Here is a 27,530-nt window from a genome sequence, read left to right on the forward strand (position 1 = left end):
ACACCTTTTACTATCTCTCTCTGATTCCAAACTCTGGTTCCACTGGCTCGTTAAGGAAATGGTATTAGTGTTTATATTCTGGCTGCTAGGGAGGTGTTAATCTGCTCTTGGGAACAACCTCTCCCTCACAGATGAGAGGACTTGTGGAAGGAAGGCTGGATGACGGCTGAAATGGAAATTAGAAGTCGGGTGCAGAATTTGGTTGGCATCCAACCAATTCTTCATCTGCAAGGCTGACAGCGGGTGTGAGGTTTGTTGTTTGTTTTACGATGTGTCCCACTCCTTCAAATCTACTGCTCTGTAGTATATTTCTAAACACCTGTATGCAGGTTTTATAACAGGTAGTGTCACATCCTGGTTAATTTTTTATCATGAGTGACATTTTCTGCACTGCATTGTATATTGAGAGGAACTGCATTGTGCCTGTGCATGTATTCCTGTGAAAAGCAGCATCTTATGGGCATTTTTGAACAGGTGCCCTCTCCTCTGGGCAGTGCCGTCCAGGAGAAACTCATTCCATCGTAGGGAACATGGCTTCTCCTAAAAGTTCATAGCCTGCAATATAAGATGCTCATGAACTCTGAACTTAATCTTCTCCCACAGGGTGTTAAATTGACTCTCTGAAGACTCTTCCAGCATGAAAATTATTTTAAAGTTAACCCCGTTGTATTGCAAGAGGTTTAAAATGGCATTAACCAGATGTATTTCTTGGGTTCATGAGCACAGGAGTGTTATCCTGGGTGACAGAGGCAATAGTAAGAACTTGAAGGTTTACAGGAATGTATTCTCACACCATCTTCCTCTGATTTTCATTGTTTTCCAGACCAGAGCTTCTTGCTGAGGGAGTGAAGGAGACTACCTCTGACAGTCCAGGAGCTATGGGTAGGATTCTGAAACTTTCAGATAACAAGAGCATCAATAATGAAGTGTGAGAGGAATTAAAACAGTTTCCAAAGCACAGCATTCCTTCCCCTTCCTCTGTAGTCTTTTAGACCTGACTTCTCAGAGAGCTGTGAACACTGAGTGCTGATATAAAGATGGGGAAACAGAGGATCCTGTGGCCTCTGAGGTGGGGGAGACTCCCATTCTTCTGGGGGATACAAAACAACATTCAGTGCACTGGGAGCCGTGGAGGCCCAGCAGCTCTGAAAATTAGACCCTTGTGTGTTATTGCTTCAATTGCACAGGGAGTCCTAACGCTTCCAGCTGTGTCCCTTGTCTTTGCAGCCAGTGAGAGAGACTCCAGTGACTCTCTTGTCGATGAAGCTGTGAAGCGACAGGGATTTCAAGGTACGAGTGGATGGCATCCGGAAACCTGGTAGATGTGCATATAAAAAAGCTTTTGGGCTCATCTTCTATAAAACCATAGGGGGGTTAGAATGTACTTGGCTATGGTAGTCCATGGAGCTCTTGCTGAATCAGTAAACAGGAGGCCTGTTACGGTGGTGGAGAGAGGGGAAATCAGAGGGCAGTACTTTACCTCTCATTCAGCTGTTGTTAATTTATATTTGAATAGTGGCATTCACAGCATAGGATTTAATCCCGGTCTGTCTAGATACTAGTATGGCCCTCATCAGCGAGGGGTGTGATTCCCCTGTTCATATACATATACACATGCTAGCTGTCATCGAGCTAGCGTGAGTATAAATCGCAGTGCAGCCGCAGTAACTTGGGGGGTGGCAGTGAAGGCATGGCTAAGCTGTGCCTCAGCCGCTGCTACCTGTGTCCTCATGGCCAGGCTGCTATTTATGCTTGCACTAGCTTGATGAGAGCTAGCGCGAGGATGTGTACACGAGCAAGGCAATCACACCCTCGCTCAGAGTGTAGACGCAGGCTGAGTAGCCCTCACAAGGGAACTCACTTTGTTGTGGTGTTGAGTCTTCCTTGGTTTTCCCATGGCTGACTTCTCGTCTCTCTGATCTAAACAGAATGTACTGATCCAACCCCCAAGATAAACTCGCTCCCTCTTAGTTAGTGTGGAAGGTGACAAAGTGCCTAGGATGTCGCTGATAAGGGGTTGCTGGTTCATTCCTCATTGCCAGTGCAAGGGAATGCTGGTAAATCTGCACAGTAGTTTGCTAGGGATTTGGAGAACAGTCCATGGGGACTCCTGCACCAGCAATAGCTGTTTTCTACATGGTTGCTTCCCTGGACAATGTATCTCTACCATTGTCTGTTCAGCTCTAATAAAAGGGTCTCCATCAGTTTGCAAATCATCACAACAGATGCACGTGGCCTGAATGTGAGACTTGTTTAGGTCCTAGTGTAAAGATTTCGATATGCCCTAATTCCCCTGTGGATGTCAGGCCTTCCCGAATGGCACAAAAGGATGAGTAAAAGGGATACAGAGGGTGCTAAACACAAAGGGTCAGATCTAAACTGGAGTAAATTGGCGTAACACCATGGTCCAAATTTTCTACTCCTCCATCTGAGACATCTGTGGAAGCTGTGTACAACATCCCTGCCTCCTTGGTTATCTAACTCCTGAGCACCATGGCTGACTGCAGTAACCAAGTCCCTGACTTCTTCTGGACCTCTTTTGCTGAGCCATCCTCTTAGAGCACCAGTTCAGAAAGCTCCCTGCCTCTCGCAGAGCATGGCTTTAGGTTTATATCTTTAGTTTTGATTAATTTTTTAATGTCAGTAATTACCTTAATTGAATCTCAGATTTAATGCCGCTCTTGCTCAACATTCTTAGAAAACAGGAGAGAAATACATATTTCTATTTAAAGCATTTTGGTTTTTAAGAACTGAATGGCCTAGAGACTGGTTAATTGCAAGATAAGGACTTTCCTACAATTATAAAACTGTTATTTAAAAGTCCGAGTGCCTTTTAGTGGAACAGCCAAAGTCCATAATTGTTTCTTTACTTTACAGAAAATTATGATGCCAGGCTCTCCAGAATAGATATTGCTAACACACTGAGGGAACAAGTCCAAGATCTGTTCAATAAGAAATATGGTGAGAAATCAGGGTGGTTTTCTTTTTTCCCTGAATCTTTCCCTTCTCTGTATCTTCTCTCTTTCCTGTCTCCCTGTTCCTCTGAATTTCTGTTTTTGTAACCTCTCCCTAGGTGGTTTCATACACCTTCCCCCTTTTCATCTAGAGTAATTGTTATTCTGAAGGTCACATGTGGGACATGGCACTTCAGCATGGATTAAAACAGAATGTTGTCTCTGTTCTCCGAGGAGGGAAATAAGTGGCTTTTGTTGAAGGCTTTGCTAGTGTAGGTGGCTCCTTCCCAGCAGGAAAAATCCTTGTGATAGGGAGAATGGATCATTAGTTAACGCTGCTTGCATTTCCTAGACAGATTCCCACCCTTGAAAAATAATGATGGTAATTTCATTAGTAGAGCTTTGTAGAGCCAGGAAGATGCATCTGAACTCCTGGTGTTAAGGATGGAGGGAAAGAGTATACAGGAGGAGGGGTAGTCGGGAATGAGAATGAGAATAAGTGAAGTGTGCCAGCCAGTCAGCAGGACGTTTCAGAGGCAGGTCCTTTCTCTCTACCTGCGTCCTTCTAAAGGGAACATTGCTGGGAATGTGTCTGATAGTTACTTGACCGCTGTTACTGGACTGTCTGAGCACCACCCACAACACCCCTGTGCTATTATCTATAGATGGGGACCTGAGCCAAAGGGACTAAGTGATCGCCAAGGTCACACAGGATGTCAGTGGCAGAGCAGGGACCTGAACCGGGACTTCCCAAGTGCTAGGCTAGTACCCTAACCATTGGGCCTTCCTTCCTCTCTAAGGTAGGGTGCATAGGCCACGGAGTGTAGGGACTCCACCTTAATGTAGCCGCTCTCTCCCACCCAACACGTGATGGCATTTCCTTGGGAGGAAGCTGCTGGCCTGACTCCTGCAGATGGACGTTGGGGAAGGAAAATGGAATCGAAATTGCCCCAAATGATGTCCCAAAGTGAATAGCACTTACCTTGCCATCCTTCTACAGTATTGCATGATCACCATCTCAGGATGCCTTTTTTCCTTTTTTTTTTTTTTTTTAAAGGTAGCTTTAGCTCCCTAATTGTCTCTCCTTTGCTTCATCAGCTCTTCACTGTGCTGCGGCTCTGCGCGTTCATTTAGCTGTCTTGGGACCATTCCATTCTGATCGTCCCCATGGTGATGGCCTGAAAATGTTGGTCCTTGATCTGATGATTGACATGCTCCATTAAGCAGCTCTCACATTTGGTTCTGTCCTCGATAATGCACATGGGGGGTGGGGAGGGGTAGGTTGCACATGTTTGCATACATGTGGAATAACAGAAGTCGAGGCCGCACCTGATAGCTGAAATCAATATTGATTCACAAATATCAGATGCATCCATGGTTTGTTTTTCTTCCAGGTGAGGCCTTGGGAATCAAGTATCCAGTGCAAGTGCCATACAAGCGGATTAAAAGCAACCCAGGGTCAGTGACTATAGAGGGGCTCCCCCCGGGAATTCCGTTCAGGAAACCATGCACTTTTGGCTCTCAGAACCTGGAGAGAATATTAGCTGTGGCTGACAAAATCAAGTTCACAGTAACAAGGTACGTTTCTCCATGGGCTATTTGCCATGCAGCCTGGGGGGGAAAAAAACTAAGACATGGTCCGGAGCCAGTAACCACTGCATGTGCCTGTTCTGCGTAGCTTGCGTAACGAAGCCGAATTTTGCCGGCCGTGTCGACCTGCCCTCAATCCATCATGAGCTGCCAGTCCCCCTCAGGGGAAAGGCTATAAATACTCCCTAATGACACAGGCTTCCATCCTGCTGAGAGACAACAATTAAACTGGCCATTAGTTTGATGGAAAGAAGTGAGCTATAAAATATAGGTTTCCCTTCCCTTTCCTCTTCTTCCTTTCTGTTCAGTTGCTGCCTGCCAGAGACAGCCAGATCATATTAAAAATAAGTAGCTTGGTGTAAATATCACAGGAATGAAAAAGTCACCCTTTGTCTCCCATCACTGCAGGGTGCCAAGTCTTTAATGAGAAACCACAGAGAAGTGCTCCCTGTTAAATGTAGCGGGGGGGGCGATTATTACGAAATCCTATGCTGGGTCACTTGGGTTCTGTGTTGCTCCAGCTGTGTGGCCTATAGGAAGTCAGCCAATCAGCAATGGCTGGGTTTGTGGCAGCTGTGGCAGAGGGAGGGTGTAACTGAATTTGTTTCTTTATTCCTTTTTTTTTTTTTTTTTTTTTTTAAAACCCCTCAGATGATTTGGAACTGTCAGAAATTGTGTAGTAAGGGCCTGATCCAAAACCTGTTGTAAACAATGGGAATATGTGAAGTCAAAGGAAGTCAAAGATTTCCATTGACTTAAGTGGCTGTGGCCTAGCCCCTGCTAACTCCTGTGAGTGGAGGCAATGTGATTTAATGAATAGGGCACTGGAATGGGACTTGAGAGAGCTGGGTTCAGTTCCCAACTCTGTCACTGGTTCTCTGGGTGACCTTTTGACAAGTTATTTCACCTCCCTGCATCTGTTTCCTCTTCTGCAAAGTGGAGATAATGATGCTGACCTCCCTTGTAAAGCTCTTTGAGATCTATGAATGAAAAATGCTATATGAGAAGTGCCTAGAAGCCCAGCTGAGATCAGGGTCCGATTGTTCTAGGTGCTGTACATACACATAGTGCGAGACGGTCCCTGTCCTGGAGAGGTTACTGTCTAAATGGACAAGACAAAGGGAGGGAGTGAAAACAGAGACAGGAAGCAACTTGTCCAGTGTCACACAGTATGTCAATGACAAAGCTGGGAATAGCACCCAAGTCTCCTAAATCCCAGTGCAGTTATTTTTCCATTGTACCACACTGCCTCTCTTGTGTTGTGTTTCAGATTACATATAAGGTCATCAGAGCAGGGACCATCTTCATGTGTTTGTACAGTGCCCATCGTAATGAGGCTCCAATCCTGATAGGGGTCTCTTGCCACTAACTGAAAAACAATGGTTAATAAGCATAATTGCTGTTCACAACAATCATCCATCTAGGCTTGCCTGCTTTCTGCCTTGGTTTCATTCGAAGTATTTTTTCTCTTCGTATTTTCCAGGCCTTTTCAAGGACTCATCCCCAAACCTGGTAAGAGGAGATGCCTATTTGCCTACGCAGTGCAATGATAAGTATGTTTTGTCACTCAGGAGGTTACATGGTTCCAATGATGCACTCACTTCATCAGTTTGCGGAAAGCTGCCATTGACATAATGTCTCATTGAATATGGTCCAAGCTTTGCTTATTTGGTGAATCTGGTGGAGTTCCATGGCATCCTGTTGAGGACAGTTGGCCCTTAATTCACACATTTATGATGGTGGTATTTCCTTGAAACGTCCATCTCTTTTAAGTGCTACTCTAGGACAGAAACCTGTTCCATATTTACAATGCTTCAGTGCACCCTCTTAAATATCTGTTACTATGAGCTAGCAGATGCAGTAGAGAAGAAGGTTCTTGGGTGGGAGTGAATGATCATTGCTTCTTGATAAACACAGGGTCTGTCATTTAAAAAAAAAAAAAAAAAAGTCATAGATCTGTATGTGGGTTGCTTGCATATTCTGAAGGGCTGTTATTTAGTTGCATGAAGTATTAAGCAGCAAAAAGAAAATGGAGCACCCCGTTCATGGACACACAAATGAAGGAAGTGCGTACAGGCGGAGGAAGACCACAAAATACTGGAACTTGTTATAATGAGTATTGCCCAGAGTTCCAGTTTCCTCCCTTCTGCCCATTAAAGGAATGAACTCGTGGCCAGTAGCAGTACGTCTGCCTTGCAGTTCGACATCTGTGGCTGGCCCGTACCAGCTGACGTGGGCTCTCAAGGCGTGGGCTAAGGGGCTGTGTAATTGCAGTGTAGCTGTTCAGTAGCCGAGGCTCTAGGACCCTGCAAGGTGAAAGGATCCTAGAGCTCAGAGCCCAAACAGCTACCCTGCAATTAAACAACCCAATAGCCCAAGCCTGAGTCAGCTAGCACAGGCCAGCCACATGTGTCTGAGTGCAGTGTAGACGTACCGTAGGTGGTGCTGTACTGGCTGAATACAAAGTGCAACTCTTCTAGTCTGATAAAATAGTAGCTGGTTTAACAAGTCTAGAGGTGACATAGTAGCACCTGAAAGTGCTTACTTCTCATCCACCACTTTTTGTTAGTTATTTCTTTTCTTTGGCATGAAACTTCAAAGGAAAAATAGAAACAAACAGGCCACAGGAAATCCCAGATGAAGGGATCGTTAAAATTGGAAACCAAGCTTATTCCTCCATTTCTGTGCTCACGTGATAAGAATCCCTGGGCACACAGGGTGGGAAGTGTTCGAGGTGCTTCAGACTTCAAAAGAGGGACCTTCTGTCGGGAATGGAGTAAGTTACTATGCCAGATCTTCTCCTTGCTCCCACTGTAAATCTGAGTGAGTGCAGTGGGCGTATTTCGCTCTTGACTCAACACATCTCTGTCCTTGCTTTTCTTTTTTTAAAATAGCATTTAAAAATACAAATTCCACCTCCAAGACAGCCTTTCTGTTTCTTTTCAGTTGCTCCCCCTTGGCTCCACCAAAACTGGGTATTATTATCTCAAGGCTGGCACTCTAGCCCATCAGCTATGACAAGGCCCAGTTGGAGACTATTAACCCCTGCTTGGGATCTAGTTCTGGTCCTTTTTTAAGTTCTCTCAGAGCCTTTTTACAAACACTAAGGCTTTATCTATACTTGGGATTAGCCCTGATTCAGCCACTGATGACTAGCAACTGGGATAAGCTGTACTGGTGAAAACCCCAGGTGTACAGAAGGAAAGCTGCAATTTGTACTGGTTGAGTTTATGCTGGCTTCAAGCAACAGTGAGCCCAGTTGGTGCAAAATATGACTTTCCGTGCTTGCACTTGCAGATTGGCATAGCTGCATTGTTGCAATTGCAGACCATCATTGGTTAAATCCTAAACATAGACAAGACATCGCCTAAGGAGCGATCTGCCCATTACCTTTCCTAGAAGAGTAACATTTTACATTCTTGGTTCCAAACTTCAGTCCTTACTGAAATGAAGCATTTTTCTCTGCCCAAAGACCTGGCTGAAATTGGTAACAAACATCCAGCATTCACGACAGATCTCTTTAATTTTTGGCCATGACCTGCTCCCTCCTTTGAGGTACATAGGCAGAACTCTTCTTTACAATGGTGTGGGAAATGCATGAATGCAAAGGAAAGAGTGGGTAGTTCAAACATCCTGGAGTCAGTGTTCTAATTAGAATTACATCCAGCTAGGGGAATTATACACTAAAGAATGTGTTGGTGTTTTTCTTCCTGGAAGCTGTTTTATAAGTAGCAAGAATGTGTCAAAGGGAAGTATGGACCGACATCAAACTATATGTTTGAAGTAGAATAAAAAAAGGTGTGATGTGTTTTGCTATGTGTGCAATTAAGGATCCTCTGGAGCTCTATGTGGGAATCGTCTCCGTTGCTCCCTGTAACATATAGATTATGCTTTATTGATTTTTAAGTCATCAGCTCACCAGCTCTACCCTGTCTTTCAGAATTTAATCCACCTCCCCAAACAAAGTTCATTGTTTTTCTCTATTTGAATCTGTAATGAATTAAAACCCACTTGGGCTGGCTTGTGAAGTTCCCATTTCAACTTTGCCCCATCTTGATTTAGAAAAAGTTGATTTCCCATCCTCCTGTCTTTTCAAAGGCAGCCTTGGACTTCCCCTCAGCGTTGCATCTCTGGTGTCAACACCTGCTAGAGGTGGACTAGGAAATATCATCGCCTCTTGGTCATAGATGGATCTATTGTGGTCTGGGCTTTGCAGATCAGCTTCATTTTAATTATGACAAACTTTCAAAAGTCAAAGCCTACATGTAAAAGCACTTAGGAGGTGGTATCACAGAAAATATCTTGCAGGGATTTCTCCCAATCCTTTCCTGTTTACTATTACAATAGCTTAGTCTCCTGTCTGGTTTTTAAACTCCCCACAGCTCATACAAGTAGGAGAAAGACCTAGTTTGCTGTTTAAAACACAACTACTTTATTTTTTAAAAAATATTTACAACTGCTGATAGGCCATACATGGAAATAACAACATGCTGTCTCCTTTATTGACTGCTTTCTCTCTGCTTGGCCAGCATTGCTTGCAGATGGCATGCTTTAGGAATGGCAAATGCAACAGGTAGAAAAACATTTAGGAATCCTTGATAGGAGTGACAAGGAAGTGAGAGACATGGGGATGTGAATTTAACAACCGATGTAGCCGGGTGAAATACCCTCTTGTACACAGGTCAAGCATAAGACTTGTGCAATACTTAAGTCCCTCTTACTCCTATGGAGCCAAATTCATTGCCCATTTAAATCAGTTTAAAGACTACCATTGACTTACATGGCCTTTCGATCAGATCCTAGATCAATTAATTGTAAAGTGTTTCACTTATGAAACACTGAGTTTGTAGACCGGTCACATAGCTGGATCTGGCCTTTATATGGCTTAGGTGAAACTTAAGTGTTGTACAGACTTTAATTTCATTGGAGTTGCATGGATATAAAACTGGAGTAACACTGGGGACGAATCCTGGCTCAGTAATTCTCCACTCTATTAATTTATAGTGTAATCTATGTAATTACAGTTAGGTGAACAGCTCTGACTCAAATCAGACCACTAGCCTCGAGTATTAACAGTTCAACCTGCCTGTTGAACTGGAAATGCTACGTTATTTGTCGAGTGAGTGGGAGTGCGGAAGAACGTGTTTTAGTTTCCTTGAACAACACTTTTAATTATTGTCTGATTTTTGTGGTTAAATGTTTTGTGTTTTTGTCAAAAATGGGGGAGGGAGACTGGTTATTTCAACAACCTGATATTTTTGACAAAAATGCAGGTTTTCTTACTGAAGTCTCTTTAATCAAAAAGAGCATTTTTTCATCAAAAAAAAATTCTCACCATCTGTAATAATCTGTATTCTGTTACTCTGTAACCTGTAGTCTTAAAATCATGATTTGAGGACTTCAGTCCTTCTGACCTTTAAGTTTGAGTCCCTTTTATTACACATACATACACATTTGCATATTCATTGCTTTTGCTTTCATCCTCTTTCAACTGTCATAATAAAACGCAAAAAAAAATTTTGAGAGAGAATTAAAGGGTTGCTGTCATGTTCATTTAACCCCAGCTTCTTTTACAAAAAAAACGCAGGTTTTATTAAAAGCTAAGAACAACAGAAATGTTTCCTTGATGTTTAAACAAAAAATTAAAATCAGTTTTTCTTTTGCTTTTATTTAAATGTTCTTTTTTTGGAGTTTGCTGCCAAAACACAACAGTATTTGGGAAGTGCATGAGAATTAGGAAGTCCAGTGAACCTGTCTCTAAACAGACTTGAAACTGAGTAGTCTCTTTTCATCATCCAGCTGAGATGAAGGGCATAAATTAAAGAGAGGTTATAAATAGTTGATGGAAACCAATATCTAAAATTATTTCTTTACTGAATAGTTTTGGGTTACAGTAGTAACAGAATACAGAGAGAAGATTTCTAGAATCCATAAAGGATTGCTTCTTGGAACAGTTAGTTCTGGAACCTACAAGGGGAGAGGCAGTTCTTGATTTAGTCCTAAGTGGAACACAGAATCTGGTTCAAGAGGTGAATATTGTTGAACAGCTCGGAAACGGCAACCATAATGTAATTAAATTTAATATCCTTGTAGGGGGGAAAATATCAAAGAAACCTACCATAGGAGCATTTAACTTCAAAAAGGGAAACTCAATAATAATGAGAAAGCTAGTTAAAGGGAAATTAAAAGGAACAGTCACAAAAGTGAAATGCCTGCAAGCTGCATGGAAATTATTTGAAAACATCATAATAGAGTTTGAACCTGGGACTGGATGATAGGGGATGGATCACTTGCAATGGCCACGAGTAGACAGGACTGGGCTAGATAGACCATTGGTCTGACCCAGAATGGCCCTTCTTATGTGCTGAATGGGTCTAAGTCACCTCAGCGCTTATGAACATTTTATCCAGTGCGTCCAGGGTTTGGCCCAGTTTCATGTAAACACTGCACATATTCCTTCTGTCTCCATCAGTCATGCTGGTGCATCAGCCATGGGGAGCAACGTTGGACTTTGTGACCCTAGAGAAACCCAACAAAACCTGATTCACTGGGTGGCTGTGGGCTAGCACTTCACTGCTCTGTGCTTCAGTGTCCCTATTTGTAAAATGCCTTGAGGATTTGTGGGAGACAGCATTGTGAGGCTCAGTTACAGAGCAGTAAAAATGTGGGACGGTCTCTGAGGAAACACACTGAAGAAGTGAGTATTATTGTAGTTCCTGCAGCATCCTTGTGATCAGAAAGTGAGATTTTTCGAAAGGGCACAAGGTTGGACAGATGGTCCAGTAGTTAGGACACCAGCCTGGGATTTAGGAAACCTAGGTTCAATTCTCTGCTCTACCACAGATTCCTGTGTGACGTTGAGCAGTCTCTTAGCCTCAGTTCCCCATCTATACAATGGAGACAATAACACTGCCCTGCCTACAGGGGTGTGAGAGGATAAATGCATTAAAGATCTGGAGATGCTCAGGTACTAAGGTAATAGGGGCCAAATAAATACTGTAGCTAGACAGGCCTAACTCTGCTCCCCTTGAGGTCCCACAACTTCTGAGGGAGCAGAGTCAGATCAGCACTTTTGAAAATCCCACCTCAGAAAGAGCGATGTCTTCTTTGGCCACTGAGGTAGAGAGACACCTACTGAGTGTCTATGCCCTTACTTGTAATTATATGTCTGCATGAATCTTTTATAGGCTACTTAACTCTCAAGTAAGCCATCAAAATAGGGCATAAGTATCTGCAGTAGGCTGTGATACCTCAATAGCAACCCCAGGAAGGAATCCCATCTAGCTGGATATAGTCCTAAGGGCAGCACCTCAGAAATAAGTATTTAATAACAAACTTTACTTTCAGGTTTTTTAATTTTAATTTTTTGATTGCTTTTCAATCCGCTGATGGTTATCTGTTCAAAGAAAAATCCTTTGAATCCTTTTTAGAATGGAAGGATCTTTCAGTATTAAAATAAAAAGGGATAAAAGAGGTGAGGGTTGAAATTCCAGCACTATAAACACTATAAATTGTCTTTCTCTTCTTCTTTCCTGGGGCACAGAGATACAAAACAGGCTTAATTTGAGCCTTTGAAAAAAAATATCAAGCATAAGTAATCTAGCCCAAAAAAAAAACAACTTTCTGTATGTTAATTTTTATGTGCTTTGATTGAAAATGCACACTAGCCCCATCTGTCCTATTCCCAAAACTCCCTGCCACACTGACAGATTATTTCCCATATTCCAATTAATAAAGTAGGGCAGGCGGTGTTCTTTAATTAAAAAAAAAAACAAAACCCCACACATCCAGGCATCCTTTTCTTTAATCACAAGAACACAATCCTCCCAGACTTTGATGTGACACATCTCACATTTGAAACTCCTAATAAACAGGGAAAAGCACTTGATCTCATATTGACCTGACCATAACACATTTTGTGACATTTATTTCTATTTCCCCCTTGCTTTCTGAAGTTCAGAACCAAGTGCTACCTTATCCACGCAGTCGCAGTACCAAACCTGAAGAGTAGCAGGATGATTATTCCTTCTTAACTTTTTTTTTCACAAAATGAATAAATATTTTTAATGTTAAAGCTATTACTGTTGTAATCTGAAGGTGCAAAATCAAACAGATTATGTAAATGGTTGTGCAACTTCAAAGCCTTTTTAAAATAGTCTTCATCCCAGCCAACTGAACTCATCTTTTCTTTTGCCTTTGTTTTTCCTTTTCTCTTTCACTTGCATGTGCAGTGGCCTCACAAGTATCAGAAGGTAACTACGTGATTACCAATTAACTCCCTCGGTTAATTTTTTCTTTAGTCTTGTTTCAGTGATCACATCCCTTTTTCCTTGCCAGAATCTCGTATTCTGCCATGTTCTTCAGAGAACCAAACCCTCCAATAATTTCCAGAGTAACAGCATTATCACTGGTCACTCCATGGCAACTATTCTTCCACCTCGGTCCCAATCCTGCAAGCATTTACATATGTGCTTACCTTCAAATAACTAAAGAACAACAACAAACAGTGCAAAGGGAAGGAGAAAAAAAAAAAAAAAAAGCTTTTTAAGATGAAGGACAAAGTTGGCATAAGAATAAATGGGTATAAACTGGTCATGAATAAATTGAGGCTGTAAAGTTAGAAGAAAGTTTCTAACCATCAGAGGAATGAGGTTCTGGAATGGCCTGCCAATAGGAGTAGTGGGACCAAACAACCTAACTAGTTTGAAAAAGGTGTTTTGATAAATGTATGAATGGGATTATAGAATGGGATTGTCTGCAACAACAGGGGGCTGGACTTCACAGCTCAGGAGATCCCTTTGGGTTGTATGTTCATGTGTTTAAGAGCAGTCGCATTGACTTCAGTGAGATTACTCACACACTTGACGTTCAGCATACGTATTTGCAGGATTTGGACCTTAATTATCTTTCTTTTTCTATTTTAATCAAACTTTCGAAACATAACCAAAAAATGAAGTGTTCACCTGAAATGTTGGAAGTGGCTCTGGCTAGTTTCCTTTCCACCAAACAAATACTTCTTCCTTTAATGTTTTTTTTAAATCAGAACTCCTAAAAAAAACTGGATACATGGAATCCATGATGGTACGTTCTCTGAACAACATGCATTAACTGTTTTCCCTAAATGTAGCTCACCAGGTTGCATTTAACTTTGGAATATTATGTCTCTCTGCTCATTCAATGCCTTCCAGTTTATTTTGCTGTTCTTTGTAGAACACACGTCCTTCCCTTTCTAAAATGGACATTGCTACCAAATCAGCAGGGTTAGAATGCTCCAACAATACATTCCACCATGGTGATGATATTGGTTAAGTACTCATGGTGTGCCTGATGCTATGCAAGATAGAGACGATATCACAGTTCTAAAGGAACTTACAGTTTATGCTGATGGACAATGCAGAGAAAGGATCTACTGTGGAGCTTTAAGACCTGGTCATTGAAAGTGTTTTCCCTTTTGTGCCTGCAAATAATTGTGAACACAGAGGAGGGTATGTAGACATCCAGCTACCTGTCTTGTGGGCAGTCATGTAGCTGGACAGCTGCATACCTGTATGCAGAATCCAAACTCACTGTCTTTCTGGTATTTTAATTTATTAATGAAAGAGTTCAGCAACGAACAAAGTTTAGCACAAGACTTCTCACCAGGGTTGGCTGCTCTAACAGGCTTCTCTCTCAGAAGTGCTCAGTCCACACCCTCGATCCTCTCTCCCTCAGAAAGTCACTTCCAGCTCCTTTATATGCAGGTGGGCTAGTGATTCATCTTCCTCATTTAGTCAGCAGAACCCAGATAACATTTTGTCAGCAGGACGAAGATCTGCTAACAGGGTTGGGGTGTTTCAGGCAAATACTTCTAGCCTGTTACAGGCCCTCACTTGTGCTGTAACTTTACACCAGAGGGCAAAAATGTGAGACTGTCGTTTAGCTTGTGATGGGTGACTTTTGTAGGGCCTGACACGTGAGGATCTTCCTTGGGTTCGTGGAGAGAGGAAAGCTCAATGGGAAGAAAATCACAACCAAGGAGAAAATCAAACATGTAAACCAAGGGTTGGTGGGCAAGGAATAATTAACATTCTGCACTCACCTTTCATCTGGACTGGGAGCATTAGCCAAGGAACCATCACTTTGTTTCCAAGGCTGAACATTAGCTGCTTATGATGGAGCATCTGTCAGAACTTCTGTACTTGGATGGTTTACACGAATTGCTGAACTGAGATTCAGTGCCTTGAGCAGCTAAGCCCATCAGTTCCACTAGTGTCCACATTGCACTTCCTTGTTTATTGAGAGGGAGAATGTTCTGTTCCCGGATGAGGGATCACGGTCTCAAGCGAGTGTAGTGCGTTAGGGTATCGTTCACGCCCAAAGTGCGGATATATGGTTGTATATTTCTCTGTATTAGCTGCTATCCAAACCACCTGTGACCCAGACAACTGGTTACCTTCAAGTATGGAGACTAAGCCAGGTCTCTGGGCCAATTACTGTGACGGATAGGCAGTTGCACAAGTAACTTGACCCATACCTTGTTCATTTCCCTCTTTTTTTTCTTTCCTGCAAGAATTCAAAAGCTCTGTCCTCCCGTTTTTCTTATTGTTCTGCTTATTTGCACTCGAATTCCTGCAGAATTTTCTCACTCTCACCTCTCCACCCATACTGGGCCAAATGCAGCCCTGATGTAAGCAGATCTAACTCCCATGGAAACTTTGCGGTCAGACTCCAGGTGAAATCAGACAATGGTATGCGCTGGTCTGAAAGCCATGTGAGTTGGGTGTGCAAAACCAGCATGATTATGCTGAGGAGAGGGTGCAGGAGGAATAACAGGACAGTTGAAGATAAAGGCGTGTAGGTGGGACTGTTTTATCTTCACCTTTTGTTTATCTCCTTGTGTCTCAGCTCCCCTGTGTAAAATGGGGCTGGTGATCCTCTCTTTCGTCCACACTTTGTCTTGTCTAGTTCCAGTGTAAGATCTTTGGACCAGGGACTTCTCTTATTTTCTGCATGCACAGCACATGGCACAGTAACCACAGAGGTGCACCAATCTCATCTGGGGCCTCAAAGTGTGACCATGTTGCCATTAATAAATAACAGCCGTTAGAAACACTGAGCAGGTACGAGGTGGGGCTCAATCAGTAGCAAATTATATTGGAGCTCATTAAGCGGTGATGTTGGACTGTATAAAGAGGAGTCTCATAGGTAAGACCAGGGGGTTGCTAAGTTTTCTTGGTACGACCTGGGTTAAACCCGTTTTGGGACACGAGAGCTGTGTCAATGGGGGCTTGTCATTATTAAAAAAGAGAGTCCCAAGATGATACCAAAGGATTAGAGAGAGTATAATTCATGGAAAGAGGTTATGTGATGTAAACCATGTAGAGCCTAGAGAAAATATGTAAAGGAATATCGGGTCAGTGACCTGAATTCTGTTCTCGGTTACACCTGTGTAAATGTGGAGTAACTTCAGTGCAGTTCCTCCAGATTTACATAGGGGTCCGTGAGGTCAGAATCTGGCCCTGCCCATACAAATGCAGTAGGGCACAGGACGCATCGTTCGTAGATATAGTTGGGGCAGAGGGAAAAGGGAACCTGCTGGATGGAACCCCATTTAGTCCAATGGAGTTATTCTGCTGATGTAATGCCATGTTACACATACAGGGTAGGGACAGCAGCCGCGTTAGAGGAAGAAGAGTCATTTAAACTGGTTAGCGGAGCAAAACACAGAGTATCGGTTTGGAATTAAAACGGAGGAAATGAAAGGCCAGAGTGTGAACTCATTATTTACAGTGAGGAGTAGCCACTTGTTCCTCAAATGTGCCATTGAAATCAATGGAATTGCTTGATAAGGGTGTCAGACTCTGACCCTGATTTAGATGTTAGTGGGGGTTAAGTGATCTTGGGCCCCAACTGAGCCACCCTTACTACACTAAATGCTACACACAGAGCCCTATGGGTTTCAAGAGGACCACTCCTCTAGTAAGGGGCTATTCCCCAAGAGTAAGGGTTGCACAGTTGGGCAGTGTAATAGTTTGTCAAGGGAGGAGATGGTTGAGGAGGCAACACAAGAGGTGCTGAAGAGCAGACAAGGTTAATCTTTTAGGAGATTGGTGCCTAGAAGCCAGATCCTTAGCTGGTGCAAAGCATCATAGCTCCATTGAGTTCAGCTGAGTGAGAACAGTTTACACAAGGCAAGGGTTTTACCTGCAGAGTATTAGAACTGGTGCATGGATGTAGATGGCAGGACTCCAGGTCTAGAGAGTCTTTCCAGCCCCCCGTCTGAAATTCTAGGATGGTGGAGTTTATTGCTTTTTATCTCCTGTCCTGCTAGCTGGAAGCTTTTTTTCTGCCACCTCAGGCCTCTTTGGCAGAAACTCTGTCTTGTTACAGGATGGTAAATAACAGCACTGTAGTACCAGAGGCAAATCACAGCACTAACCTCCGAACACTTACAGACAAAAGCTTGATTTCTCCATAAGCAGCAAAAGTGAACATGGAGTCCAGTGCTTCCCATCAAACTGACATTCTACACAGAAATGTTGTGATTTGCATTGGGTAGTTACAAAGCCCAAGCTTTTCTGTTTGATTTGACTCCACTGAGCTAAATAAGTGTCTTTATTGCAAGTGACTGGGCACAAGATTAGAGAGATTTATGTATTCAATATGAGGAATACAAACATATTTTTGTTCTGTTGTATCTCATTTATTTCAATTGCAGGTTCTCTTAAGCTTTTCTTTGAATGGTTTGCTTTTATGTATAACTTGAGAAACTTAAGACTATTTGTATTTCCATTTCCACTTAGTGAATTCTCTGTCGTCTGTCGTGTCGTGTCTCCTTACACACACACTTCTACAGTGCCCAGAATGCTGCTCTTTCTCTGTAATAATATTCACGCTGGGTACTTTTCTATCCCATCTCCATTCACCATAACCTTGAGCCTCTATCATTACCATACCTTGCTCAGACTTCCCTCCTCATTAGCTTGTTTGCCACAGTACCTCACATTCCTCTCCCCATAGAACTGTCAGCTTTATCATAATGATCTGTTTCATTTTTGTTTTGACCATAATTCACATTCTGGTTCCAGCTCCGTTGCTGTTGCTTTTCTCCAGGAAATTCATTTCTTTTTGATATCACTTGTCATTTCATAGATGGTGACTAGAGCCAGCATCTCCTTAGGGGTCCCTTTTTCTCTGTTTCTGCCACAGAACTAACACAATTATCCTGTTTACTTTTCATTTACTTTAGTCTTAGAATTTTCCTCTCTGCAATCTCCACGCTTTTTCAGTAGTCAGCTTCAGGTCTTTCTCTCACCCTGCAGTCTAATAAATGCACTCCAGAGGCCCTTTTCTCTGGCTAGGTACAACTTTTGCCCTTACCCTGCTCTTTTCTCCCCGTTGCAGGATGAAAGCTGAATCTGGCAGGAAATCAGAGCTCATGCAGGACTGTAATCTCTCTGTTATATTCTTCACAGCACTGGCTAAGAAAGGCAGTTCTCAGAATCACACACTCACTGCTTTTCATCCCTTGGCTGTATAACTTCACCCATGACATTTACTCTCCTTTTTTACCCATACTTATATTTAAGGACTTCTTTGGACGTTCTGCTTCCCATACAGGGAGATTTCTGTCCCCTCGTGTATGTGTTTTTCATGATGTCACATTCTTCAGAGGTGATTATGTGACATGTTTGCTAGTGGCTGAGTAGTTTGCAATATCTCTCCTGAATGCCTGTGACAGGCTTCCATAGAATATAAATGAGTCCTTCCATCCTGGCTAAGCTTGGAAAGAGACGGAGCAAATATGGCTGCTCGGCACCCAGAATGAAATTCATCCCTGTGCAGAGGGCTGGCACCACTTCTCACCCAAGCCCACATGCTAAGGTTGAAGTGCATAGCCCTTGGGGTGGCCCTCTGCATGGGTGAATTTCACTCCCACATATCCAGCATAATGAGTATATGTTTAATATTAAAGATGGTTGCATCCTGGGCTAGAGGGCTTCTTCCTACAGCATGACCAGCTATGTATCAAAACACCTGAAACATGCTGAGAAAAGTGTCCTTTAATCATCACAGCCCGAAGTCCAACAACGCACTGAAGAGAACGTGCTTAGCTTCAAGCATTCCAGTAGTTCTGTTGAAGTCAATGGGACTATTCATGTGCTTACAGCTAAGCATGTGCTAAAATACTATGCTGCACTGCGGCCTATTTTATGCCACCTGGTCATATTTATGAAATTCTCATAGCAATATCTGTCTGGGGAACAGATCTTTCTACCAGTAAGATTAGAGACCAGAGAAGGTTCACGTTGTTGTTTACAAAGCTGTACTGGGATTTATGCTGCTTTTGAATATTGTGCAAAGGAACAAATAAACAGCGCTCATTGCTCTGTCTCTCTCTTTCTTTCCTTTTAACTTGTGCTGTAGCCCCTAGACGGATAACATCACTGGAAAAAGCTTACGCTGCTTTGAATGGTATGTAGCTCAGTTCATGCATCGTAGATGGTAGCAGACAAGAAATGTATTTGTGTTTTTAATAAGGGAACGAAACTGTCAAAAACAAAAAGAAAAAAAACCCCAACGTTGCAGGTGTTTTTTCCCTCCCTTGCACTGTTTCCTGCGTGGCACCGAGCGTTTAATGAATACAAGATGCATTTAACAATATTTTGCAATTATTATATGCTTTTCTAAGCACCAGTTACTGTAGTTTCTAGGGATCAGTTCCACTTCTGCTCTAGGCAAACTCACCTGGCTACTGTATGCTTATCATTGATGCCATCCAAGTGATGAATTATTGAAAAGTCTTACTGTGCCATTCACACAAATTATGGTAGTACTTGTTTATTTAAATAAATTATTGCATATTCTGAGCCATAGCCTCAGCTGGTATAAATTGGCATATTTCCATTGACTTCATGTATGCAATAATTTACTAACATACACAAGAATTTGCATAATTTGTGCTTGTTGTACAGTAAGGCATTTCTCAATGGGTGTCGGTGGAGCTACATTTTACACCAAGTGGGAATCTGGCCCCATGTATCTACATGTTAATTACATGCTCCTACAGATTTATAATTACATTCAGGAAACATGTAGAGCCAGAGTCTAATCTCATTTTAATCTGTGTAATTGACTCATTACTTACACTGGGGTAACTCAGATCGGAATCTGGCCATTAAACCACATTTCTGACAAGTTGGAAGATAAGAAGAATCATGTATTTATCCTTTATAGTTTGGGGCCAGATCCTGATATCCTTAAGCATGCTGATTGCTTACTTTGGTGTATTGTTCCTTTGAAATGAATAGGACCTTTGAAATGAATAGGTCCAAGTAGGGTGCCGCTTGCTGTGAACAAGGGTATCAGAATATGGCACCGGGTATTTTGTAGGGAAATGGCTGACAGCTTTTAAGTATCCATAAGGTAACTACAGTACATAAAATGTGTGCACTCTAACATGCTACCTGGCCTTTTAAGTACCATTGGTTTGTTAATTTGAGCTTAATGAAGCTTGCCAGCAGACTCCACTTACCATGGTGGTATTGTTTTATAATTGACTCAGTTCATGTAGGTATTCTTTGTGTTCTAGACATTTTCCCCTTCCTTTTTTGGGGTGCATTTAGTGCAGATGTGAGGTGGTAGATTAATAACACTTCCCCGAAAGACCTATTTATCCACAGCAGGGCACACTTCTCCAACTGCCTTGGCCCTGACCCGAAGGGACCACCTGCAGGAACGTGAGAGGAAAGAAATTATCCCTGACCAGTTCCATCCTCCGCTGCTCCACAGAGCCCACCAAGCAGAGTACTGATTTGGGGAGGTGTTCATTTCTAAGTAAGGTAGACACTTGTGCACCAAAACCCATCAACTTATTGTAGATAGGGCACCAAACAACCATGCGATGGTACTGACTGCTGACCTGGGTTGAATTCAAGTCAAGTGGAGATGAAAAGCTCCCGCATACATTGCATTGCCATCCCCTGAGCTACTCTGTCTAGACGGCTAAACTAAAACTCTACTAGGGGGAGTTAGACTCGCCATGGGCCAAATCAACAACGCATCATGAAGCTGGAGCCAGACCATTATTTAAATATTTTAACACACATTTTTAAGAAACATCATATTAAAAAAAAAAGGGGGGGTGGGATTTTTTTTTCCTAAGCCTGGGTCCTTAACATTAAGTACCTACATTCACTTCGATACCTCAGAAAATGGCTTCGTTGGCAGACATGCTGAATGCTCACAGATCTTAGTGAAATAAGTGGGAGCAACAGGGGCTCAAAACCTTGAAAATCAGATCACTTTCATTTCAGTGCCTGCCCGTAGATTCAGAATCCGAACTATAAGCACCTACTTCAGGAATGAAACATTTTGGCCACCATCTTTATTTTTAAAAGTCCGTTTATACAAGCTGCACCATGAAGGCTTGTATAAAATCAGTGGGTTTTTTGAGTCAATTATATTACAACATCAAATACATAAAAAGCCAAATCAAGTTCTCTCCTGACCAGTTACAGCTAGAGAATGAACGTTGTGGCCTGAAAAATGTCATCTGGATAGAGCTATCTGCAGACCTGAATGAGAAATAGAGTGATTGCTTCAAAGCCCAGTACTGGTGACTCTCTGTTGTTAAAAAGAAATTTTACAAGAAGAAAGCACAGTTTAGTGTAAGCGCTGCATTCTTCTGTACTTCCTCTCTGGCTTCTCTGTTATGCATGCTCAGTTTGAATTTCCCCCACTTGTGATAGCCTAGGTAGTCACCTAGTACCAATTTAGGAGCCTCACACCATCACAGAAGCAGCCACATGGTAGAAAACAAGTTCAGATCTTTTTCCTTTGAGAGTCACTTGGAGGATTAGTGAAAGGGCAAAAGCTTCAGCATTTTAAATCCCAGAAAAATCAAAATGCTGTAAAGTTAGATGACAATAGCAACAACAAAACCCACTTGATTTTGATGTTTCTTTCTTTGTCTGCTACCATCTACACATCCATATGGCCAGGAAACTGAGCATAAATGACAGGAAAGTCACAGAGGGTGTAGAAAGGGATGTGCGTGCATGTGTTAGAATTGGTGAGCCTACAACAGCTCTGGCTAAAACACATGCATACCGTAATTGGAGAGCAAAAGAAAAATTCTTATTTTCTTTCTTGAAATCAGTGCCTTTGTGGCCAATTTTTGGCATGTTCCTTTCAAGCTTCAAGCCTGGGGTTGCTGAATACAAGCTGCTACTTGGCCTCACGCTTCCTTTAAAAAGAATTTCTCCTTTTTGAGTTCAGTAGCTGGCATACAGAGCTATTGTCTTCTAATCTCACTGGCTCAGAGGAGAAGCTTTTATGGGGATGTGCCCTGCCGCTTCAGGTTCCATGCATGAGCTAGTCAGGAATGAGGATGCAGTATTGCCAACTCATGTTCTGATGCAAATCCCATGCTGCTTGATGTTTTACTGAAAGACCCAACTCCTGGAGGCAGGAGAATCTCAGCTTTTCATTAAAAAAGCACATTTCTGGCCATCCTGGTTTTAGAGAAAAGCTTGGAAATGTGACCTGCGTGGAGTGCATCCAGAAAGGTTCCGAAACCAAAGACAAAGAAAAAGAGCCAAAAGAAAAAGGAAAAAAAAAAAAAAATCTCATGGTTGTTAAACTAATCTTATGACTTTTGGGCCTAACTCAGGATTTTTGAATGTCTGGCATTGGCAGTGCTGAAGACACCAACTCTGAGGCAGTTGGCAAACAAAGATGATGCTATATGGACCCTGGTTCAACAAAGCACTTCAGCATGTGCTGAAGTGTTTTGCTGAATTGAGGCTGCGAGCATCTGAGTATTGCAGCTGAAGTTAAACAGCAGTGATCAAAGAAACTGTCTATCTGTGCACCACGGCTGTGGAATCAGATGATTATGTACCATATGTAACCTGCCTATGTACATGTGCAGTACACAGTATGCTTTCCTTTCAATACAGTATTTTTTTCCTAGCAGAGTATTCAGTCTTTCAGACATTGTAACTAGAAGCTGACTGTCTCTCTCAAATATTAAGGTCAATTCCCCGTCTTTAACAATGATATTTATTGGAGGGAGATAACTGGGGTCCTCTAATATTGTTCCCTTCCCTGCAGCCCCACATTGAGCTGGATTACCCAGAAAGGGCTGATTGAGCGGAGTACTTTAAAGGGGTTTCATTCCCTGAAAATGCCATTTCTGCAGGCCACGGAAATGAGCTTTGTCGCAAAATCCAATCACTCTTTGTAACAGCAGGCCACTGGGCTGCTTCCACACCTCAGGGTCAGCCCAAAATGTATTCTAGTCCTATTTGCAAGTGTATTATTTCTACGCGGAAAGACCCTGTTCCAACTTTAAATCAACCCTAGACAAGCACAGCCTTATGTAAAGTACCATCACAAAAACGCAGACTTTACAATCTAATGATGAGGCTAATGTGCATAAAATCTTACCTCAGCCAGAATAATGGGACTCAAGGGCAGAGGGGTATGTAGATGGCCCTGTTGCCACTCCTCTGCCAACACAGTATCAACCTTCATGTTTTGAAATAATTCCCTTCCTACTTCAGCTCCCTGGACGACTTGGATCTATCCCATGCCCAGATCACTTGTATCGTACTCTGAATTGTTAACCATGTTAGAAACAGAAAGGATCATAGTATCATGGATGGAAGGGACCTCAGAAGGTCATCTAGTCCAACTCCCACTAAATCATCCCAGCCAGAGCTTTTGTCAAGCTGCACCTTAAAAACCTCTAAGGATGGAGATTCCACCACCTCCCTAGGTAACCCATTCCAGTGCTTCACCCACCCTTCTGGTGAAAAAGTTTTTCCTAATATCCAACCTAGACCTCCCCCACTGCAACTTGAGACCGTTGCTCCTTGTTCTGTCATCTGCCACCACTGAGAACAGCCTAGCTCCATCATCCCTGGAATCTCCCTTCAGGTAGTCAGATCCCCAAACCCCATTCTTCTTTTCTGCAGACTAAATAAGCCCAGTTCCCTCAGCCTCTCCTCATAAGTCATGTGCCTCAGCCCCATAATCATTTTCACTGCCCTCTGCTGGACTCTCTATCCACCTTTCTGTAGTGGTGGGCCGAAAACTGGACACAATACTCCAAATGTGGCCTCACCAATGCCGAATAGAGGGAAATAATCACTTCCTTCGATCTGCTGGCAATGCTCCTACTAATGCAACCTAATATGCCATTAGCCTTCTTGGCAGCAAGGGCCAACTGACTCATATCCAGCTTCTGTATGATTAATACATCACAGGCTTCACATGAGTGGAACTGTATGTGCCACTGATCCATTTTCATCTACCTTGTGATCCTCAAGTCCCCTACCCTCAAGTTCTGCACTTGCCAAGCCAGAAAACGCCTTCCAAGAGTAATTTTACCTGTGGACATAAAGAGAAGTTAATTTCAAAAGGACGACTCTCCATTAGGAATATTGGATTATGCTTTTCACTAGGTAGCCAGCAAGTATGCAGCTGAAGTAGGTGACAATGTAACCTGCACAGATACCCATCCCAGTTCATTGATCTGGATTTCACAGCTGCAAGAACTATCTTTGATTTCGTGAGAGAGTATGCAGGCGCGTGTCTGTGTATGTGTGAGAGAAACTACTCGTGTGAACTACAGAGAGGAATGGAAAAGGCTGTTTGTTGATTTATCACCAGGACCTGTAAGCCTCAGCGGTGGGAAAGCATTGCAGAGATCACATTCTGGGTGCAGTTGTTTTTCTTTGAACCTTCCTAAGGATGCCGCAAAAAGTCTAAATAAGTGACTGTGTCAATAAAATGAAAGAATAAAGAAAAATTAAGCTTGGCATGATGAGGGTGATGTAGAAAAGCTAGGCAGCTCATATGGCGTATTACAAACCAGCCCTGTGCTTAGCAGCCCCGCTACCAAAGTGCGCTCTCACTCTTATACCGGCCTGTGGGAGTATTTGTGACTACGGGCCTGAGTCTCCATTGCTTTGCTTATTGTGTCGTCATTTCTATCTTTGCAAAATGGATGTAAAATGCTATTGTCCATGTAAGTGCTTGGCAAATGCAGATGTGGCAGCATTTTATACCCACTCTGCACGGGTATAAAAGATAACACAAGGTGCAAGGCGAAGAACTGTCTAGTTGGACATCTGTTATGCCATTCTTGGATGCAGTAGTTGTGTGGCAGAGAGATTACATATTCTCTAGACCCTTCGTTGTTGTTGATTGTGCTGGTGGGGGGAGGGAGGCGGGAACAAAGTGTGTTACTTGATGCCTGTATGTTGTCTTTACAGATGAGGATGATGCAAACAGGCTTGGAGAAAAGGTGATTCTCCGAGAGCAAGTGAAAGAGCTTTTCAACGAAAAATACGGTGAGTTGCCTGTTTGCACGTATACCAGAACGAGTGTCTCAGTGAGAGCAGCTATAATTAAAATTAATTAGACTGAAGTCCTCTCTTTATGGGCTAAGCACATGGCAGCTTTCTGGGCCACAGGTTTCTTCGCACTGCCCCAGGTTTCAGCTCATCCCTAGAGGCATTCCTTGTCTCACCAGTGACTGACCATTGGGACTGGGACTTTGTCTACATCTAAGTCTTTAAGGGGGAAAAGAAACCCCTCCACACAAAAACTTATTTAGTCTTACGTCAGCCGATGTGACAAGCTGGAGTGAACAGTGGTGTCCTCAGCAAATGTACCTGCATCCTAACTGAGAGCATGACCTGCGCCCCACATCTGCCTGCTCTCTGCTGCATAGCAATGCTGAATCACGATGGGCCAAAACTCTAGACACAAGGCATGTTTTGGGAAAACATGCATGGAAATGTGACAGAGAAGGCGGCCAGGGAGCTGAAGGAAGGTGGCGTTTGAAAATACAGTTTGCAAGCTGTCTCTGTGTCCCATAGTTAATGTACTTCCACCTCCATCCCCTGCAAATACGTAGTAGAAATGCTAAACCCTACAGCTTTCTGTACAACATTCAGCAGTGTAATTGGCTCAGAGCAGGGATGTAGTACAGTTACTGGTGCATAGTGAGTAGCTGTTCCCTCATTATGGTTCTGGGTATCTGATTTGCATAACCACTCTACAGTTATTTCTCAAACATCGTGCAAGCCCCTGCACACTATATTGGGTGACAACTATTAGCTTGTCAGAGTGCAGGGATTTACAGAATCACACTACAGGGATTTCTCAACTACCATGCTGTGATAAAGCAAACAGATCTACTCTGACTGGTTGCTCTGATCTGTCTGCTCTCAAAGGCTCCTAGACTCAGAATTTTCAAACTATTTGCCAGCAACAAAAGTGCTGCTTCAACCTCTCGCCCTAGAGCAGAGCATCTCTGCCTGCCTCCCTTCTACCCCCCTAAAAGAGAAACAAAATCAACAGCAGTAATGTCAAGAAAGCAGGAGTGCCACGCAGCAGAAAGGGCAAGGATTAATCACCTGAAACTCATTTCCCTCCTCTCCACCCTGCCCCCAAGCTCCCAGACCTGCCCTACAAGTCAGCATTGCAAAGCCAGAGCTATCCAGTGGTTGGGTTTATATTAGGAAGACCCTGGATCCTCTCTTCCTGTTTGGTTTTGAAGCTCAGTGTACACAAAAATACAATCCAGATTTTCAGGGAAGAAACCTGCAGATCCATAGGAGAGAGACAAAGGGCCCTTCAGCTTTGATAGAACAGTATGTCTTGCAGCAGTCGGGCAGCCCGTGTAGGTGGATTGTTTAATTTAAAATTTCAATGACGTTTGCCACAGCCCTGATCATGCTCCTTCCTGCTTGACCCTTACTAGGCTGCTGTGTTTGGACCCAGGTGCATGTAAGCACCCCTGGATCCCTGGTCAGGTTCAGACACAAACTGGTCTCCAGACTCTCTGGCACACTCCCTGGGCACAGACTCTCTTTGTGATACTCCTAGAAGAGGGATCCTGTGACCCCCATGACAAGTGCTGACCCCTCACCTAAGAGCCTCCAGTAGCTTAGCCATACCCTCCCACAGATCTCCACTCTTGTCAGCATTCTGGTTGATTGTTTACCCCTTCAGAGACATGCAATAGCTGAAGCAAACATGCACAGGCTTTGCAAAGGGATTTCTAAAAAGAGCTATCACTGTTACAAGAGAGATACAGATCTAGCACCTGTAATTCCCTGCCTGAGTTTCCTCACCACTCTTCAGTGTTCTTTGGAATGTGGTCAATCCACTCTCCTCCACTTCACTCCTCAACCCCATACTTCTCTTCCTCTTCTGGTCAGTGGGAGAAACTGCTTCAACTTAGCAGACCTGCTCCTTTTATAACTTCCTGTTTCCTTTTCATCTGACCTTCTGCTCAAGTGCTCAGCCTCAATTCCCTGACCCGCTCTCCATTCCCCTGGTAGGGAATCTGTTGCTTGATCACCATTCACCACCCCTCTGCAGCCAAGACTTGAAAAACTGGTTTGCCCAGGGCAGTAATCATCTCTTTGTCCCAGGGTGCTTCCATTTGAATAGGACATCATCAAGGTTTAATGACCCTCCATTGTTAGCCCTATCACCACCACCTCTTCAAGTTAGAGACAAAGGCACAGAGCAGCCTTGCGGTCCAAAAGGAGTTTATAGTTTGTGCATACAGGCAGTGCATACACAGAGTGAGTTCATAGCATCACACAGTGTTAATAAATTGTAAGTAGACTCCTCAATCATCACAAAGTGACAAACCAACAGTGCACCCTATTAACTCCATGGGAATGGGCTAAGGCCATGCTCCTGTCCTCAACAAAGCACACGCGCAGATCTCAAAGATATTTAGGCTCCTGAGTAAATTTAGGAGCTTAAATACCTCTGAGGATCTAGGCCACAGATCCTAGTTTCCAGGACTCACCCCCTGCCTAGAGATTGCCTGTATGACTTTAAAAATAGCACAACATAAACCTCATCCTGAGCTTGGCTGGCTCCAAACATTCCCTCTAGCACCTCCTCTCTACTAGATCACTTTTTTTTATCTAACAAAATACTCCCCCCACATCCTTAACCCCCTTTGTA

At 43.0% G+C, this 27,530-nt stretch overlaps 1 protein-coding gene across 7 annotated transcripts in view; it reads left to right on the plus strand.

Annotated features, from left to right (window-relative positions):
• GTF2IRD1 (GTF2I repeat domain containing 1) overlaps positions 1 to 27,530 on the plus strand; it is a 154,136-nt gene that overhangs the window by 117,849 nt on the left and 8,757 nt on the right. For 3 of the 7 annotated variants that reach the window (XM_067537895.1, XM_067537889.1, XM_067537890.1), the window contains exons 18-25: positions 824 to 882; positions 1,228 to 1,290; positions 2,878 to 2,961; positions 4,349 to 4,532; positions 6,028 to 6,056; positions 12,776 to 12,796; positions 18,951 to 18,998; positions 24,809 to 24,886. In XM_067537895.1, coding sequence (XP_067393996.1) covers positions 824 to 882; positions 1,228 to 1,290; positions 2,878 to 2,961; positions 4,349 to 4,532; positions 6,028 to 6,056; positions 12,776 to 12,796; positions 18,951 to 18,998; positions 24,809 to 24,886 — 566 coding nt within the window. The remainder of the gene's footprint in view (positions 1 to 823; positions 883 to 1,227; positions 1,291 to 2,877; positions 2,962 to 4,348; positions 4,533 to 6,027; positions 6,057 to 12,775; positions 12,797 to 18,950; positions 18,999 to 24,808; positions 24,887 to 27,530) is intronic. The other 4 variants (XM_067537891.1, XM_067537892.1, XM_067537894.1 and 1 more) reach the window with 2 other exon arrangements.

The sequence above is a fragment of the Emydura macquarii genome, unplaced genomic scaffold (genome assembly GCF_026122565.2).
Source record: "Emydura macquarii macquarii isolate MOO-44397 ecotype Brisbane River unplaced genomic scaffold, CSIRO-AGI_Emac_v2 contig_450, whole genome shotgun sequence".
NCBI lineage: Eukaryota > Metazoa > Chordata > Testudines > Chelidae > Emydura > Emydura macquarii.